This window comes from Oncorhynchus gorbuscha, linkage group LG19, assembly GCF_021184085.1.
Source record: "Oncorhynchus gorbuscha isolate QuinsamMale2020 ecotype Even-year linkage group LG19, OgorEven_v1.0, whole genome shotgun sequence".
Classification (NCBI taxonomy): Eukaryota; Metazoa; Chordata; class Actinopteri; order Salmoniformes; family Salmonidae; genus Oncorhynchus; species Oncorhynchus gorbuscha.
This window is the reverse complement of record NC_060191.1, coordinates 19,141,508-19,160,137: the sequence shown is the minus strand read 5'-3', so window position 1 is coordinate 19,160,137 and position 18,630 is coordinate 19,141,508. Positions and strand designations below refer to the sequence as shown.

Genomic DNA, 18,630 nt, shown 5'->3' with positions numbered 1-18,630 from the left:
TGTCACAGGGTGGAAAAGTGACATGTTCTAAGGTCTGAGTTGAGCAGGCAGAGTGAAGCAGAGGCAAACAACAAAAGGTATATTTTTATTTTCATACGGCGTGGTTTTCAGTTGTCATCGTTTCAGTAATCAAGTTTCAATACATTCTCAATTTGTTTTCACAATTCAGTGAGAATGCCTCATCTCCGAATAAAATGTTCTCTTTATTTTTAATTTAAAAACCATGTTGCTTCAAATCATCAGACAAACATACAATCCAAACCAAAGAAACAAAGCCCATTAAGCAGCGCAAGCCAGCAGGCAGGTTACAAAGGATCCACCTAAGCAAATGTTTCACACAAAAATAAATAAACACCCATATTTACTCATAGCAAAAACCAAAGTCCCCTTGAGCATGAAGTCCTCCAATACCTGCTAGCAGGTCTCCCACATGTTGTCCTTGTGCAGCCAGAGCCATTCTTGTAGCCGTCTACAAGACAAAAGTCAACACATTATTGTTCCTGTCATCGGGACGAATGTGTCTTGGTCACGAGAACATTCTCCATGAGTGTTTTGTCTAGTTCCCAGGATGGTCCTGGGATGTCATTGAGGACCAGATAAGAATGTTTTTAGGACGTTCTCAGGACATTCAGTGTATCAGTTGTCAGGATGTCTATAATAGTCCTAAAGAAACGTCACTAGGATGTTGAAAAGGATCCTGTCCGTCAGTGGTTAGATTCCCAGAATTTTACAGAAGTATCTCTTCTGTTCCCTCCACGAATGCCCGGTCATGATACAAGCAGCCCTGTTGATGATTAACTGGAGATGGTTGAGATCTGTCTTATCGCACCGACATGGGGCTGGAAGTCAAACTATGGAACAGTAGCGCAGGTGACTAGCTATCATGGTATGGTAAATTGTTAGGAGGATGTCCTTGGAGACGAGGGGTGGGGGCGTATTTGACTTTGTGACTGGTGTATAAATGAATCAGTCAGATTCAGCTGTCTACAGAGCTTTTACCTACATCAACATCAACAGTGACCTTATTTTGTTGAGTGTGAAGGTAAGAGGATATTAACATCTAATACTGTTTGGAATTGTCTTCTATTATGTTATATTTTCTCTCTTACACAACCACACGTTAAATGTTGATTTTCATAACAGTTATGGCATAATAATAATGTGTTAATTCAGCAGTGGGTTGAATTCAGATGTGCGTGATGTTCCCATAATTCAATCCTTTACTAAAATGCATGCTGATGTGTTTACAAGGAGAAAGACTTGTATTCTATTTTAAAAAGTAGCAAGTTCACGAAAGGAGAGAATAGTGCTAAGAGTAATGCAGCACCTCTCATGGTCCTTTCTGCTAATATCATACTCTTGAATTACGTTCTTTATGAAGTAGAACTTATACAGAAATGCATGCCTGTTATATAAAAATAAGTGCCCTTTAAAAAAATCAAATACATCAGATTTTTTTCATGAATAAAGTATTTCTAAATAGCCAAAGATCTGCCTTTGGACATGTCCCTTTTCTGAGGAAGATTTTAACCCAAAAATGTCCCGAAGTCTACACCATAATAGTAAAGCCCTTGTTATTTTGTTGCTTTGACAATGTCATTTCCGAAGATTATTACTAATTTCACCAGATTAGTGATACATTTACATTTTTCCCTAATTTTCAAGAACAACCATGCTACGGGAACTGAAGTCTCATTTTCATATGGTGATTAGTTTTTAATAATATTTTCCTGAGCGGGTCAAGAATGAAGCGGGTCACTTCAACCATGTTACACATAGATGACTAGAAATGTTAAAAATGTTTTAAATGAACTTCAACATGTGCTCTTTATGACAGAATGTTAAAATGAGTTCAAATGAATAGTACAAAACATTTAAAAATTACACTACCCAAAATTCTCTTGTTGTTTATTCTTCTTAAGAGGTGAGTAAAAACAATATTTAAAATGTCTTTGTTCAAGTAAGCTGAGTTTATAAAAATGATAAATTGTGATTGAATTGAATGTTTCTGTGGACTGGTTCCTATTAGACCCATTGTTGACTTGCTCTGGGCTTTTCCTCCAGGATGGTGAGATCAGCCATGATGTTCCTCTTGTTGAATCTCCTGGGACTGGCAGGCTCTATTGGCGCGACCGTCCCAAGTAATCACATCTTTAATTCCTTTCCTCCTGTTATTAACTGATAGATATTCAACCTGGTCTCAGAGCATTTCGTATCATTCTGTACGTAAACCAAGACTCTCGATTTGAAATTATATGTTACGTTTGATGTGGTTACATAAGACAGATGGTTACTTAAGGCGAAAACTATAGTAGGGTGGTTAGTTGGATAGAGAGATGGGCGGACGTATAACGCAAACCTCTAGCATCCCTAAAATCGGGAGTTCAAATCCTATCATGGACAACTTTAGCTAAATGGCTATAAGACCCCTCCCTCCTTAAATTTATAGGGTCCTAGACTACAAATTAACAATATATATAGACATTGTGAGGTTTAATATTGTTCCACAGTACTTTTCTAGGCTCTTATGAAGAAACTGTCTGAGAAATGTGTGACTGTGAAGACATAACTCTGCAGGGGAGTGTAAGAGATAAGAGATTAGTTAGACATTCCACTCTAAATCAACTTGGACATTTACTGCTAAGCTTTTAGATAGCTATATAAACAAGCGTTTTAGTGTTGAGTAGGCATGGTTTTGGTATCAGGAGAAGAAGATAATGATGTAGGCAGTGACATCACTAGGGTTGGACTTCGGGTTTAATAAAATAACTTGGGACCTTTAATATTTTGCAGACTTACTCTGAAAAATGTGTGCTATGTTCCTGGGGTCAACTTCTGTCTGCAACTGCATTAATAAAGCTTTTTGAATGGTTTAATTAAAGATATTGTCACAATGCTAATTTCACCAATGAGCCAATGATTGACAAGGAACAAGGAAACAAGCCCCAACAAAACTACTTAGCAAATTAGCTAACCTAACCTCAACCTTTCTCGACCAACCCTTCCCCAAACCCGAACCCTTGAACCTAACTCCTTAATAACCCTAACATTAACCCTAACACCTGGCCTAGCTGACTTTAGCAAGCTTGCTAATGTTTGTCACCCAGCTTGCATTTGTAACTTATCATACTTTTTCAAATTCATATCATATCATACATTTAGCGAATTCGTAAGATATCATAAGTTTGCAAATACGTAATTCTTAACATATCATATGAATTGGGTGATGAACATCTACAAATTAGTACATAACATACGAAACATAACATATCATGCTAAATGGTGTGTTAAGCATTTACATACAGAATAATACCAAATGCTCTGAGACCAGGTTGAGATATAATGCCCTTTAAATTAACGGGGCAAGGTCTCTTACTATGAAATGTGAGGAAATATTATATCTCAATGTATTTATGACACAACTTGCAGATTTATGTTCTAGGATCATATCCGGGGCCTTGGCGTTAAAAAGTGATGGCTGAAAGATGGCGCCGGCAGACCTGGCAGCTCTGCTTCCAGCTCCTAAGCAGCTTTGCAGTATTTAGTTTTTGTGTGTGGTATTTCTAACATTATTAGTCCATAACGTTTTCGCGTTATTACATACAGCCGGAAATAACTTTTGGATATCAGAGTGGCGGTAACTCACCAGCATTACGACCAGGATTACGACTTTCCTGAATTGGTTGCGTTGTTCGCACCACCCAGGGCAATTTAACTTATCCCAGAGGCTGCTCCAAGATGACGCCGGCTGAGAAGAGGTATTCTGAGTGGACTTCTAGTCCAACTCAGGAGGCGAGCAAACCATCCACCGCTTCAGAGTATATTACTTGCTAAAGTTCAGACTCTGGACAAAAAAGTAGACGAGCTCAGGGCGAGGATCTCCTTCCAGAAAGACATAAAGGACTGTAACATACTCTGTTTCACGGAATCATGGCTCTCTCCAGATATACACTCCCCGTTCATACAGACAGTTGGGTTCTCAGTACATTGCGCAGACAGGAATAAAGAACTCTCCGGGAAGAAGGGTGGTGGTGTATGTTTCATGATTAACCACTCATGGTGTGATTGCGATAACATTCAGAAACTCAAGACCTTTTGTTCACCCGTCCTAGAACACCTCACAATCAAATGCCGACAGTATTACCTCCCAAGAGAATTATCTTTGGTTATAGTCACAGCCGTGTATATTCCCCCTCAAGCCGATACCATGACGGACCTCAAGGAATTACACTGGACTTGATGCAAACTGGAAACCACATATCCTGACCGAAGTTCTATCAACAAATTAACTGTAGTACCTGCGCTGGGAAAAAAACACGAGCACTGCTATTCTCTCTTCCGGGATGCCTACAAGGCCCTCCCCCGCCTCTGCAAATCAGATAACGACCCCATTTTGCTCCTCCCTTCCTATAGGCAGAAACTCAAGCAGGAAATACCTGTGCTAAGGTCTATTCAATGCTGGTCTAACCAATCAGAATCCATGCTTCACTGAATTCCTCGGGAAGTGTATAGGGGATGCTGTTCCCACTGTGACTGTTAAAACCTACCAAAACCAGAAACCGTGGATAGATGGCAGCATTCACGCTACACTGAAAGCGCAAGTCACCGCATTTAACCACGGCAAGGTGACTTTCGAATATGGTTGAATACAAACAGTGAAGTTATTTCCTCTGTACAGCGACAAAGTGGAGTCGCGATTCAACAGCTCAGACACAAGACATATGTGGCGGTGTCTACAGACAATCATGAACTACAAAGGGATAACCAGCCAATACATTTAAGCGTGTAAACGCTCGCAAGGCTGCCGGCATCCCTAGCCGCATCCTCAGAGCATGCGTAGACCAGCTGGGTGGAGTGTTTACGGACATATTCAATCTCTCACTATCCCAGTCTGCTGTCCCTACTTGCTTCAAGATGTCCACCATTGTTCCTGTACCCAAGAAAGCAAAGGTAACTGAACTAAATGACGATTACCCCGTAGCGCTCACTTCTGTCATCCTGAAGTGCTCTGAGGGGCTAGTTAAGGATCATATCACCTCTTCCTTACCTGACACCCTAGACCCACTTAAATTTGCTTACCGCCCCAAAATATCCACAGATGATGCAATCGCCATTGCACTGCACACTGCCCTATCCCATCTGGACAAGAGGAATACCTACGGGGCGATAGTAATTTATTTCAGTTACCTTAGCTTTCTTGGGAAGAGGAACAATTGTGGCCATCTTGAAGCATGTGGGGACAGCAGACTGGGATAGGGATTGATTAAATATGTCCGTAAACACACCAGCCAGCTGGTCTGTGCATGCCCTGAGGACGCTGCTAGGGATGCTGTCTGGGCCGGAAGCCTTGCTTGGGGTTAACACGTTTAAATGTTTTACTCACACGGAGAAGAAGAGCCCACAGTCTGTGGTAATGGGCTGTGTTGGTGACACTGTATTGTCCCTAAAGCGTGCGAACAGGTGAAACAGATCAGTTTAGAGACCCACCGTTGCTCACGGGCACCTAGCTTTGGTTTCAGCATTATATATGTCAGGGGGTTGTTACCTGTTAGGACTGTGGATCTATTTCCCTTCAGCCAATGGGTAAACTTATCACATCCCACTTAAGAGCGAAGAACTTCTTATCTGTGTGCTGAGTAACGGGACTGGGACCTCAACAGAGTTTTGTTTGCAAAGGCTACTGGTCTGGGCCTACTCTCACCCTCAAGTGTCTGGCTAAGTCCTACACTTAAGCCATCCATTGATGCATCTATTAATAGAAGAAATGGTCTGCTAAAGTCTGGGTGATCCATCATGGCTGTTTGGTAGAGTGCAACTTTTAGCTTCTCCAGTGCTTCCTTACATTCACAAGTCCAGTCTTGAGGTTACAGACGTTTTAGGGCACCGCCATGAGGTTTTCCTTTTTCTCCTTTTCAAAAGGCTTGCATCTAAGAGCGGCATATAATGCTGGGTCAGGGCAGTGTTTAACAAACATCATGGTCACCTCATGACCTGGATCATCCACTCTTTTTCCCTGTCTTTGAAAGCACTCATTGGCAATTGCTTTGTTCAGTCTGACCCAACAATCCAAGAAGTATCCTAATGGAATTGTGGATGAGATTGCCTCTCCAAAGTGCTGCCTCAGGATATTGAATATGGATTCAGGGTCTCTGCTTATGCTAATGAGGGGGTTTCCACAGAGCCCAATTCTGACTATGTCTTCAGCCTGCCCCATCAGTCTGTCCTGTATCTCTTGCCCCTGTACTGATATACTGCATCCCTTCTGTTTCAAGTCAGCATGCTTCATTTCTTGTCATTCAGTCACTGTGCACCGGTCTGTCCTCTGATGTCTGACTTCAGAATTAGGTTGACCTTTGACCAATCAGGTATTTGTACTATGGTTTGGGAAGTGCTTGGATCAGCCCCTGCTACACTAGCGGCAACTTGATTTCCTAATTCACAGCACAGTTGTTTGACTAACTCTGCCAGGGCTTGCAATTGGGTTCGGTTTTCATTTTCACCCCCTATGGGCATCTGGGACTTTTCACTGTTATCATTGCCTGGTTGGCTACTGTTATCATGCTATGGTTGGCTACTGCTTGGTGGCTTGGCCTTCTAGTATCGACTGCTGAGTATCTAACAGGACTGGCTCTAGCACTATGTTCCACCATATTGGCCAACTGAGCCCCCCGCCCCACCCCAGTGGTAATAACTTGTGGACCTCTCACAGTAACACTAACCGGAGTAACATGTACATTGTTATCACCAACAACTGATACATCTTCTCTCCTGTTCTGTAATCTCAACAACTGTGGTGTACACAACATATTGTACAAAGTTAACCTTGCCCTCAAATGTTCTAGACGTGTTAAGTCGACCCAGTTCTGTGTAGGGGTCCCCCGGCGATCCGTTGCAGTTGATCTGTTGATCCGGGTCATTGCACCAGTCTGTAGCGGTCTTTATATGTACCACAGAAGAACCAAGAAATGAAGAGCGACACCACGGCTGTCTTTAGGGGCTTTTATGTAGATAATATTATGAAAAGACAGGACAGGAATACATCAATCTCCAATGCACCATCTGACAAATTGTTCTTTCTCTCTGTGCTTTCTCAGACTCCCACAATCACATTCATACATAAAGTCACAATGTATAGAATAAAATAAGTACAAAGAATGTATAATAGTAATTCTTAGACAGTAGAACCATACCTGTAATTATATCATGAGAAGACAGGACAGGAATACATCAATCTCCAATGCACCATCTGACAAGTTTTTCTATAGAGGAGCATGAAGAAAGATGAAACCCTGTCTCACATCTCTAATGGATTGCTAGGTGCTTTCAGTGTTGACTATATTAAAATACAACAACTCATGTAAAAAAAACACTGTAATACAAACAAGCTACAATGTGAAATCACATTTATGCCATTCAGTCCGAAGTGAAAAAACTCCCATAATGCAAAGCCAGCAAAATCAGCAGCTCAGCTAACCATCTGCATCACAGAAAGCTAGCAACAGCAATACTTTTTAGCACTCTATAAAACTATATCAATAGCAATGATAAAACTCTGACTTGTTTTAATAGTCTCACACTCCCTTATAACAATACCTATAGCATTAACCTTGGGATGCTTTATTTATTTAACATTACGGACTTCTGGTCCTTCTGTATCTCAGTTGGACTGAGGAGAACGGGAGCTACGGTTAGTACCAGGGTGTTAGTAGGTGACGTAAGACGTAAGCACCCAGATTAAATAAAAATACATTTCATTTAATAAAAACCGAAGATGTTAATATCATCCAGCTACTGTAGCTGCCTACTTAACATTAACAGGCAGTACTAGTAGCGCAACAATTGAAACTAGAAACAAAAGGTTAAGTTCCTGGCGATCATAGCGATCTGACTCCTCCCTTCTATCTGAACTTGGAATATTCCTTTTTGCGGGCTTGGGCCATTGACCCTTAACCGGGAGGTTCTGTTCTGCATTGTGCACTAGTTTGATGTAATAACCATTTTAACTCTCCTACACTGGCACCACACAGCCAGGTCTCTGACCTCTTCCCTATAGGCTGTCTCATCATTGTCGGTGATCAGGCCTACCACTGTTGTGTCATCGGGAAACTTAATGATGGTGTTGGAGTCATGCCTGGCCATGCAGTCATGAGTGAACAGGGAGTACAGGAGGCACACACCCCTGAGGGGCCCCTGTGTTGAGGTGGCGGATGTGTTGTCACCTACTCTTACCACCTGGGGGCGGCCCGTCAGGAAGTTCAGGATCCAGTTGCAGAGGGAGGTGTTTAGTCACAGGGCCCTTAGCTTAGTGATGAGCTTTGAGGGCACTATGGTGTTGAACGCTGAGCTCTAGTCAATGAATAGCATTCTCACGTAGGTGTTCCTTTTGTCCACGTGGGAAAGGGTAGTGTGGAGTGCAATAGAGATTGCATCATCTGCGGATCTGTTGGGGCGGTATGCAAATTGGAGTGGGTCTAGGGGTTCTGGTATAATGGTGTTGATGTGAGCCAGGGCCAGCCTTTCAAAGCACTTCATGGCTACAGACATTTAGTGTTCTTAAGCACAGGGACTTTGGGGGTCTCCTAGAAACATGTTGTTATTACAGACTCAGTCAGGGACAGGTTGAAAATGTCAGGGAAGACACTTGCAAGGTGGTCAGTGAATGCTCGGAGTGCACATCCTGGTAATCCGTCTGGCCCTGCGGCCTTGTGAATGTTGACCTGTGTTTAAAGGTCTTACTCACATCGGCTACGGAGAGCGTGATCACACAGTCGTCCGGAACAGCTGATGCTCTCAAGCATGTGATTTAGCTTGTCTGGTAGGCTCGTGTCACTGGGCTGCTTGCGGCTATGCTTCCCTTTGTAGTCTGTATAAGTTTGCAAGCCCTGCCACATCTGACAAGCATCGCAGCCGGTGTAGTATGATTCAATCTTAGTCCTGTATTGATGCTTTGCCTGTTTGATGGTTAGTCAGAGAGCATAGTGGGATTTCTTAAAAACTCCCGGGTTGGAGTCCCGCTCCTTGAAAGCGGCAACTCTACCCTTTAGCTCAGTGGTGGAATAAGTTCCTATAATCCATGACTTCCGGCTGGGGTATTTACATACAGTCACTGTTGGGATGACATCATCTATGCACTAATTGATGAAGCCAGTGACTGATGTGGTGTACTCTTCAAAGCCATCGAAAGAATCTTGGAACTTATTCCAGTCTGTGTTAGCAAAACAGTCCTGTAGCTTAGCATCTCCTTCATCTGCTTCAAATGGAGGGCGGGGGAGAGCTTTGTACACGTCTCTGTGTGTGGAGTAAAGGTGGTCTAGAGAACTTTTTAGGTAAAACAGATTTAAGTTTCCCTGCATTAAAGTCCCTGGCCACTAGGAGCGCCGCCTCTTGTTTGCTTATGGCCATATACAGCTCATTGATTGCGGTCTTAGTGTCATGAAATACTCTACCACAGACAAGAAAAACCTCGAGACTTCCTTAGATTTCATGCACCAGCTGTTGTCTACAAATATACATAGACTACCACCCTTTGTCTTACAAGATGTAATATCCTGGTTAAAAAGTGTAAAACCCACCAGCTATATGTTATTCATGTCGTCGTTCATCCACGACTCCGTGAAACATAAGATATTACAGTTTTTAATGTCCAGTGGGTAGGATATACATACACATAGTTTGTCTATTCTATTATCCAATGATTGTACGTTGGCTAATGGTACCAATGGTAAAGACAGATTAGCCACTCTCCGTCGAATACTTACAAGGCACCCAGACCTACGTCCCAGAAATGTCCCTCTCTTTCTCCAGCGAATGATTGGGATGAGGGCCTTGACGGGTGTCTGGAGTAAATCCTTTGTGTCCGACTCGTTAATGAAAAAATCTTCTTCCAGTACAGGGTGAGTAATCGCTGATATCTAGAAGCTCTGATATCTAGAAGCTCTTTTTGGTCATAAGAGACGGTGGCAGAAACATTACGTACAAAATAAGTTACAAATAACTCCAAAAAACACACACATTAGCACAATTGGTTAGCGGACCATAAAACGGCGCCATTACAACTTTGTGGACGCTTTTACCAGAGGCTGCCAAACTGCCTGCTAGCTTCTTATGGCTTGGGGCAGTATTGAGAAACTTGGATGAATAAGGTGCCCAGAGTAAACTACCTGGTCCTCAGTCCCAGTTGCTAATATATGCATATTATTAGTATTTTTTAGATAGAAAACACTCTGAAGTTTCTTAAACTGTTTGAATGATGTCTGTGAGTATAACAGAACTCATATGGCAGAACAAAATGAGAAGAAATCCAAACAGGAAGTGAGAAATCTGAGGCTTGTAGTTTTTCAACACAGTCGCTATTGAAGATACAGTGGGATATTGGTCATCTTGCACTTCCTAAGGCTTCCACTAGTTGTCAACCATCTTTAGAACCTTGTTTGATGCTTCTAGTGTGAAGTGGGGCTGAATGAGAAGGGAATGAGTCAGAGGTCTGCCTGAGTCCCACGAGCTGACCATGCGCGGTCACGTGAAAGTTAGCTTGCTTTCCATTGCTTTTCTACAGACAATGGAATTCTCCGGTTGGAAAATTATTGATGATTTATGTTAAAAACATCCTAAAGATTGATTCTATACATCGTTTGACATGTTTCTACGGACTGTAATGGAACTTTTCGACTTTTCGTCTGCTCGTCTGCTCGCCCGTCATGAATTTGGATTACTGGGCTGAACACGCTAACAACAAGGAGGAATTTGGACATAAATGATGGACATTATCGAACAAAACAAACATTTATTGTGGAACTGGGATTTTTGGGAGCGCATTCTGATGAAGATCATCAATGGTAAGTTAATATTTATTGTTGTGAATCCAGCCAACATATCAGATTTCAAAAAGGCTTTTCGGTGAAAGCAATCAATGCTATTATCTGAGGATAGCACCTCTGTAAACAAAGAGAGAAACCATATTTCAACCCTGCAGGCGCGACACAACGCACAAATAAAAATATAATTCATGCCTTACCTTTGACGAGCTTCTTTTGTTGGCACTCCAATATGTCCCATAAACATCACAAATGGTCCTTTTGTTCGATTAATTCCATCGATATATATCCAAAATGTCCATTTATTTGGCGCATTTGATCCAGAAAAACACTGGTTCCAACTTGCTCAACGTAACTCCAAAATATCTCAAAAGTTACCTGTAAACTTTGCCAAAAAATTTCAAACTACTTTTGTAATAGAACTTTATGGAATTTTTAAACGTAAATAATCGATAAAATTGAAGACGGCATGATCTGTGTTCAATACAGGAAGAAAACAAATTGTAGCTAGCTTTCTGGTCACGCGCCTCTAACAGTACACTTCAAGTGACCCTCGTTCAAGATGGCCGTACTTCTTCATTACACAAAGGAATAACCTCAACCAATTTCTAAAGACTGGTGACATCCAGTGGAAGCGGTAGGAACTGCAAGAAGGTCCCTTAAAAATCTGGATTCCCAATGAAAACTATTGAAAAGAGAGGGACCTAAAACAAAATCAGAATAGTTTGTCCTCGGGGTTTGGCCTGCTAAATAGGTTCTGTTATACTCACAGACATGATTCAAACAGTTTTAGAAACTTCAGAGTGTTTTATATCCACATACACTAATAGTATACATATCTTATCTTCTGGGGATGAGTAGCAGGCAGTTGAATTCGGGCATGCATTTAATCCGGAGGTGAAAGTACTGCCCCCTGTCACCAAGAAGTTAAGGAGAAGTTTATCTAAAGTTCCATGTATAATAGTTGTATCTTTTATCAATGTTTATTATGAGTATTTCTATGAATTGATGTGGCTCTCTGCAAAATCACCACGTTTTTGAACTACTGAACATAACACTTTTGGATATAAATATGCACTTTATCGAACAAAACATACATGTATTGTGTAACATGAAGTCCTATGAGTGTCATCTGATGAAGATCATCAAAGGTTAGTGATCCATTTTATCTCCATTTGTGCTTTTTGTGACTCCTATCTTTATGCTTTTTGTGACTCCTATCTTCAACTTTTAATTATGAGATTTCTGTTGTTTGAATTTGGCGCTCTGCACTTTCACTGGCTGTTGTCATATCGATCCCATTACCGGGATCTCAGCCCTAAGAAGCTAGTGTTGTCACGATACAGAAAAGTTTACTTCGATACCGATACCAGGTTAAGTATCATGATATTCGATGCGAAAACCATACAACGGAAAAAATAGTATTTTGAGTGTTGTTACTCTTTAATTAAAGTGTGTATACACTTAACACTTTTGTTTGGTTAGCAGCATTTCTGTAGCACACACGAGCATGTGATGGAGTTTGCAAAACACATGGCCACTGGATTGATGCAAATAATAATGATTCTGCCAGGTAGGGATAGATTACTTTTTAGGTTACTTTTCATTTTAAAAGTTTTTAGGAAAGCATACCGCACCGCACACACAGATCAAATGTAATGATTTTATAATAAGTTAAATACATTTAGTTTATTTCCAAACGTGAGACAAATTTAATAGAAGTACCAAAAGTACCAAATTTCTATTACCAAACCATTTTTCATGTTTCAATAGTGGCTGCAAAAGTGAGCCCCTCTGTTCTCAGAAGTGTTGATGGCTGGGTGCTGGATTATCATGCACTGCATTGTGCCATTATGCCATTGTGCCGGCACATGTGAACCAGAACCTAGAGTATTTTATTTTCTCCACGTATCAGAACTTAAGGAATACATTTAATGTATTATTACTTAATGTCATGTTATTTTATAAAAATGTTGCTTAATAACTTATTTTATACATGACTATGGATTAATTATCATCTACATCGGCAGCCATTTAGTCTTGCGCATCCACGTTAAGTTTGCAACAAGCATCCCTTCTCGGATGTTTTCATATCATCTGAATTCATGTTTGTACTAAATGTCATGATTTTATCTACCATGTAACATTTTTTTTCGCTAAGGCCCCGGACTTTCAACAGATTAGAAAACTGTTAATCTGTTTTGACAGCATCATTAAATTGTTCCTCTATACTCACTCAATGATGTGTTCACCTGCAGGAAATCTTGCCTTGCGTGGAAAAGCTACACAGTCAGACCTCATCGAGAACCCATGGCACGGTTACAGTCATGCCTCCAATGCCATTGATGGGAACCGCGATTCACATTTCCATCATGGGTCCTGCACTGCCACTGACGAATCCACTAACCCCTGGTGGAGAGTGGACCTGCTTGATACCTACATAGTCACCTCCATCACCGTCACCAACAGAGGGGATGCTGTTCCTGAGAGGCTAAACGGGGCTGAGATACGAATAGGAAATTCTTTAGTGGACAATGGCATTCATAACCCTCTGTGAGTCAAGATACTGTGGTTTTTGAAATTATATTTACAATGTGTTGTTACTGTTTATGTCCATGAAGAACTCAATTAGAGTGACCAGAATATACATAGTGGACATACTTTACATAAAAACCCATGCAGGCAGGACAGATAGAAACAAGCAATGCTGGTGAAAAGTTTCAACCCTACTCACAGGTTACCACCAGACCACAGGCACAGTTATATATATCAGCATATCATCTCCTGTGCCTTGTTAATTTAGTTTAAATAAAGTTAGATAGCATATGATGCAGTATCTTGACAGTGGTCAGTAAAACCCATTTCTCTCTCCAGGGTTAAAACAATTCCCTCCGTTCCAGTCAGCAGTTCTCTCACCCTTGCCTTTGACCCAGGCTTCAAAGGACGCTATGTGACTGTGGTTCTACCAGGGCAGAAAAGACTTCTGACACTCTGTGAAGTGGAGGTTTATGGCTACCTTGCCCCAACTGGTCAGAACTTATATTCATATATATATAATGAACCGTGTGTTATAAGTACAACTTTTGTTATATTCTCTTTAATGGTAGTCTAAAAAATTAATCTCTACGATTACAGTGCATGAATATGTTTACACAAGTTCCAACAATTGTTTGATAAGATGATAGTTATTGTGCGTTATGCTCTATTTTGTCCAGGAGATAATGTGGCTCTATATGGAAAGGCCACCCAGTCGTCTTTGTATGGGTTTGGCATTCCAGGCAATGCTATTGACGGGAATCGCAACGCTATTTGGATAGGAGGGTCCTGCACCCACACTCTACAGGACATCAACGCCTGGTGGAGGGTGGACCTTCTGAAGACCTACAAAGTGTTCTCCATCATCATCACCAACACAGTCGACAGTGTTCCCAGCAGACTCAATGGAGCTGAGATACGCATTGGAGACTCCCTGGAAAACAATGGCATCGACAATCCTAGGTGAATTACTGTAGGAGAGTTGAGGTCCATTTAACTTTAAGTTTTAAAGATTAATGTCAAACGTCTTGACACACCTACTCATTCAAGGGTATTTGTATGAACATAACAAGATTCAACAACTTAGACATAAACTGAACAAGTTCCACAGACGTGACAAACAGAAATGGAATAATGTGTCCCTGAACAAAGGGGGGGGGAGTCAAAATCAAAAGTAACATTCAGTATCTGGTGTGGCCACCAACTGCATTAAGTACTGCACTGCATCTCCTCCTCATGGACTGCATCAGATTTGCCAGTTCTTGCTGTGAGATGCTACTGTAACAGAATAACTTTACGTCCGTCCCCTCGCCCATACCCGGGCGCGAACCAGGGACCCTCTGCACACATCGACAACAGTCACCCTCGAAGCATCATTACCCATCGCTCCACAAAAGCCGCGGCCCTTGCAGAGCAAGGGGAACTACTACTTCAAGGTCTCAGAGCAAGTGACGTAACCGATTGAAACGCTATTTAGCGCACACCGCTAACTAAGCTAGCCGTTTCACATCCGTTACACTCACCCCCCTTTTGACCTTCCTCCTTTCTCTGCAGCAACCAGTAATCCGGGTCACGGCACCAATGTAACAGAATAACTTTACGTCCGTCCCCTCACCCATACCCGGGCGCGAACCAGGGACCCTCTGCACACATCGACAACAGTCACCCTCGAAGCATCGTTACCCATCGCTCCACAAAAGCCGCGGCCCTTGCAAAGCAAGGGGAACTACTACTTCATGGTCTCAGAGCAAGTGACGTAACCGATTGAAACGCTATTTAGCGCACACCGCTAACTAAGCTAGCTGTTTCACATCCGTTACACTACCCCACTCTTCCACCAAGGCATCTGCAAGTTCCTGGACATTTCTGGGGGGGAATGGCCCTAGCCCTCACCCTCTGATCCAACAGGTCCCAGACGTGCTCAATGAGATTGAGATCCGGTCTCTTCGCTGGCCATGGCAGAACACTGACATTCTTGTCTGCAAGACAATCACACACAGAATGAGCAGTTTGACTGGTGGCATTGTCATGCTGGAGGGTCATGTCAGGATGAACCTGCAGGAAGGGTACCATATGAGGGAGGAGGATGTCTTCCCTGTAACGCACAGCATGGAGATGGCCTGCAATAACAACAAGCTCAGTCCGATGATGCTGTGACACACCGCCCCAGACCATGACGGACCCTCCACCTCCAAATCGATCCCGCTCTAGAGTACAGGCCTCGGTGTAATGCTCATTCCTTCAACGATAAACGCGAGTCTGACCATCACCGCTGGTGAAACAAAACCATGACTTGTCAGAGCACTTTTTGCCAGTCCTGTCTGGTCCAGCGATGGTGGGTTTGGGACAAAAGGCGATGTTGTTGCCGGTGATGTCTGGTGAGGACCTGCTTTACAACAGGCCTACAAGCCCCCAGTCCAGTCTTTCTCAGCCTTTTGCGGACAGTCTGAGCACTGATGGAAAGATTGTGTGTTCCTGGTGTAACACGGGCATTTGTTGTTGCCCTCCTGTTCCTGTCACGCAGGTGTGATGTTCGGATGTACCAATCCTGTGCAGGTGCCGTTACACGTGGTCTGCCACTGCGAGGACGATCAGCTGTCCATCCTGTGTCCCTGTAGTGCTGTCTTAGGCATCTCACAGTATGGACATTGCAATTTATTGCCCTGGCCACATCTGCAGTCCTCATGCCTCCTTGCAACATGTGTAAGGCACGTTCACGCAGATGAGCAGGAACCCTGGGCATCTTTCTTTTGATGTTTTTCAGAGTCAGTAAAAAGGCCTCTTTAGTGTCCTAAGTTTTCATAACTGTGACCTTAATTGCCTACCGTCTGTAAGCTGTTAGTGTCTTAACGACCGTTCCTGTTATGCAGGTGAAGGAGGACCCAAACGCGACTTAACAGAAACAGAGTTTATTAATGCTCAAAACCGAATAACTGAAATCCTCTAGATAGTAGAGGGGAAAACAACTGGAGAAGCGGCCACAGACTGCAGGTCGCTTCGGGTAGGCGCAGGCCGTAGTCAACTGAGACACCTGCTCACACGCAGCGTCTGAAGAAGGCACAAAACACGACAGGACAGGGTGATACACAATCACGGCAAAAAACACGACAGGACAGGGCGAAACGCAATTACAGCATGGAATACAAAACAAGGAACCGACGGAACAGGAACGGATTACAAAGGAATAAATAGGGAATCTAATCAGGGAAAGGATCGGGAACAGGTGTGGGAAGACTAAATGATGATTAGGGAATAGGAACAGCTGGGAGCAGGAACGGAACGACAGAGAGAAGAGAGAGCGAGAGAGTGAGAGAGGGAGGGGGAGAGAGAGGGATAGGAGGGAAAGAACCAAATAAGACCAGCAGAGGGAAACGAATAGCATGGGGAGCACAGGGACAAGACATGATAATAAATGACAAACATGACAGTACCCCCCCACTCACCGAGCGCCTCCTGGCGCTCTCGAGGAGGAACACTGGCAGCAACGGAGGAAATCATAGATCAAACGGTCCAGCACGTCCCGAGAAAGAACCCAACTCCTCTCCTCAGGACCGTAACGAAAAACGATAAAAAGGGAAACTAGGGTACTACTCTAAAAAAAAAATGAGAACTAGGGACAGACTGAGACACAGCAAGGGCAGGGACAAGAACAGGAGAGATGCGATGGCAGGGAACAGACTGAGACCCAGCAAGACCAGGAGCAGAAGCAGAAAAAAATTACCAGACTTCTTCTGCGCGCAGTCTGAACACGCAGCCACGAAACGGCGCGTGTCACGCTCCTGAGTCGGCCACCAAAAGCGCTGGCGAATAGACGCAAGAGTGCCTCGAACACCGGGATGACCAGCTAACTTGGCAGAGTGAGCCCACTGAAGAACAGCCAGACGAGTGGAAACAGGAACGAAAAGGAGGTTACTAGGACAAGCGCGGGGCGACGCAGTGTGCGTGAGTGCTTGCTTAACCTGTCTTTCAATTCCCCAGACTGTCAACCCGACAACACGCCCATAAGGAAGAATCCCCTCGAGATCAGTAGAAGCCACAGAAGAACTAAACAGACGGGATAAGGCATCAGGCTTGGTGTTCTTGCTACCCGGACGGTAAGAAATCACAAACTCGAAACGAGCGAAAAACAACGCCCAACGAGCTTGACGGGCATTAAGTCGTTTGGCAGAACGGATGTACTCAAGGTTCTTATGGTCTGTCCAAACGACAAAGGAACGGTCGCCCTCCAACCACTGTCGCCATTCGCCTAGGGCTAAGCGGATGGCGAGCAGTTCACGGTTACCCACATCATAGTTGCGCTCAGATGGCGACAGGCGATGAGAAAAATAAGCGCAAGGATGAACCTTATCGTCAGACTGGAAGCGCTGGGATAGAATGGCTCCCACGCCTACCTCTGAAGCGTCAACCTCGACAATGAATTGTCTAGTGACGTCAGGAGTAACGAGGATAGGAGCGGACGTAAAACGTTCTTTTAGAAGATCAAAAGCTCCCTGGGCGGAACCGACCACTTAAAACACGTCTTGACAGAAGTAAGAGCTGTGAGAGGGGCAGCAACTTGACCGAAATTACGAATGAAACGCCGATAGAAATTAGCGAAACCTAAAAAGCGCTGCAACTCGACACGTGACCTTGGAACGGGCCAATCACTGACAGCTTGGACCTTAGCGGAATCCATCTGAATGCCTTCAGCGGAAATAACGGAACCGAGAAAAGTAACGGAGGAGACATGAAAAGAGCACTTCTCAGCCTTTACGTAGAGACAATTCTCTAAAAGGCGCTGTAGAACACGTCGAACGTGCTGAACATGAATCTCGAGTGACGGAGAAAAAATCAGGATATCGTCAAGATAGACAAAAACAAAAATGTTCAGCATGTCTCTCAGAACATCATTAACTAATGCCTGAAAAACAGCTGGCGCATTGGCGAGACCGAACGGCAGAACCCGGTACTCAAAATGCCCTAACGGAGTGTTAAACGCCGTTTTCCACTCGTCCCCCTCTCTGATGCGCACGAGATGGTAAGCGTTACGAAGGTCCAACTTAGTAAAGCACCTGGCTCCCTGCAGAATCTCGAAGGCTGATGACATAAGGGGAAGCGGATAACGATTCTTAACCGTTATGTCATTCAGCCTCGATAATCCACGCAGGGGCGCAGAGTACCGTCCTTCTTCTTAACAAAAAAGAACCCCGCCCCGGCCGGAGAAGAAGAAGGCACTATGGTACCGCGTCAAGAGACACAGACAAATAATCCTCGAGAGCCTTACGTTCGGGAGCCGACAGAG

General features: G+C 43.4%; 1 protein-coding gene across 1 annotated transcript; it reads left to right on the top strand.

The window, feature by feature from the left end:
- The first annotated feature begins 833 nt into the window (after positions 1-833).
- LOC124006038 (fucolectin-4-like) lies at positions 834-14,316 on the top strand. The gene is made up of 4 exons (XM_046315697.1): positions 834-870; positions 13,073-13,367; positions 13,689-13,843; positions 14,030-14,316. The coding sequence occupies exons 1-4, from the start codon at positions 834-836 to the stop codon at positions 14,314-14,316; spliced, it is 774 nt and encodes a 257-aa protein (XP_046171653.1).
- The last annotated feature ends 4,314 nt before the right edge of the window (positions 14,317-18,630 follow it).

Coding starts and splice junctions, on each gene's coding strand:
- LOC124006038 (XM_046315697.1), top strand. CDS start 834: ATGGGGCTGGAAGTCAAACTATGGAACAGTAGCGCAG. Junction 871..13,072: donor ACTATGGAACAGTAGCGCAG/GTGACTAGCTAT, acceptor GTTCACCTGCAG/GAAATCTTGCCTTGCGTGGA. Junction 13,844..14,029: donor TGGCTACCTTGCCCCAACTG/GTCAGAACTTAT, acceptor TATTTTGTCCAG/GAGATAATGTGGCTCTATAT.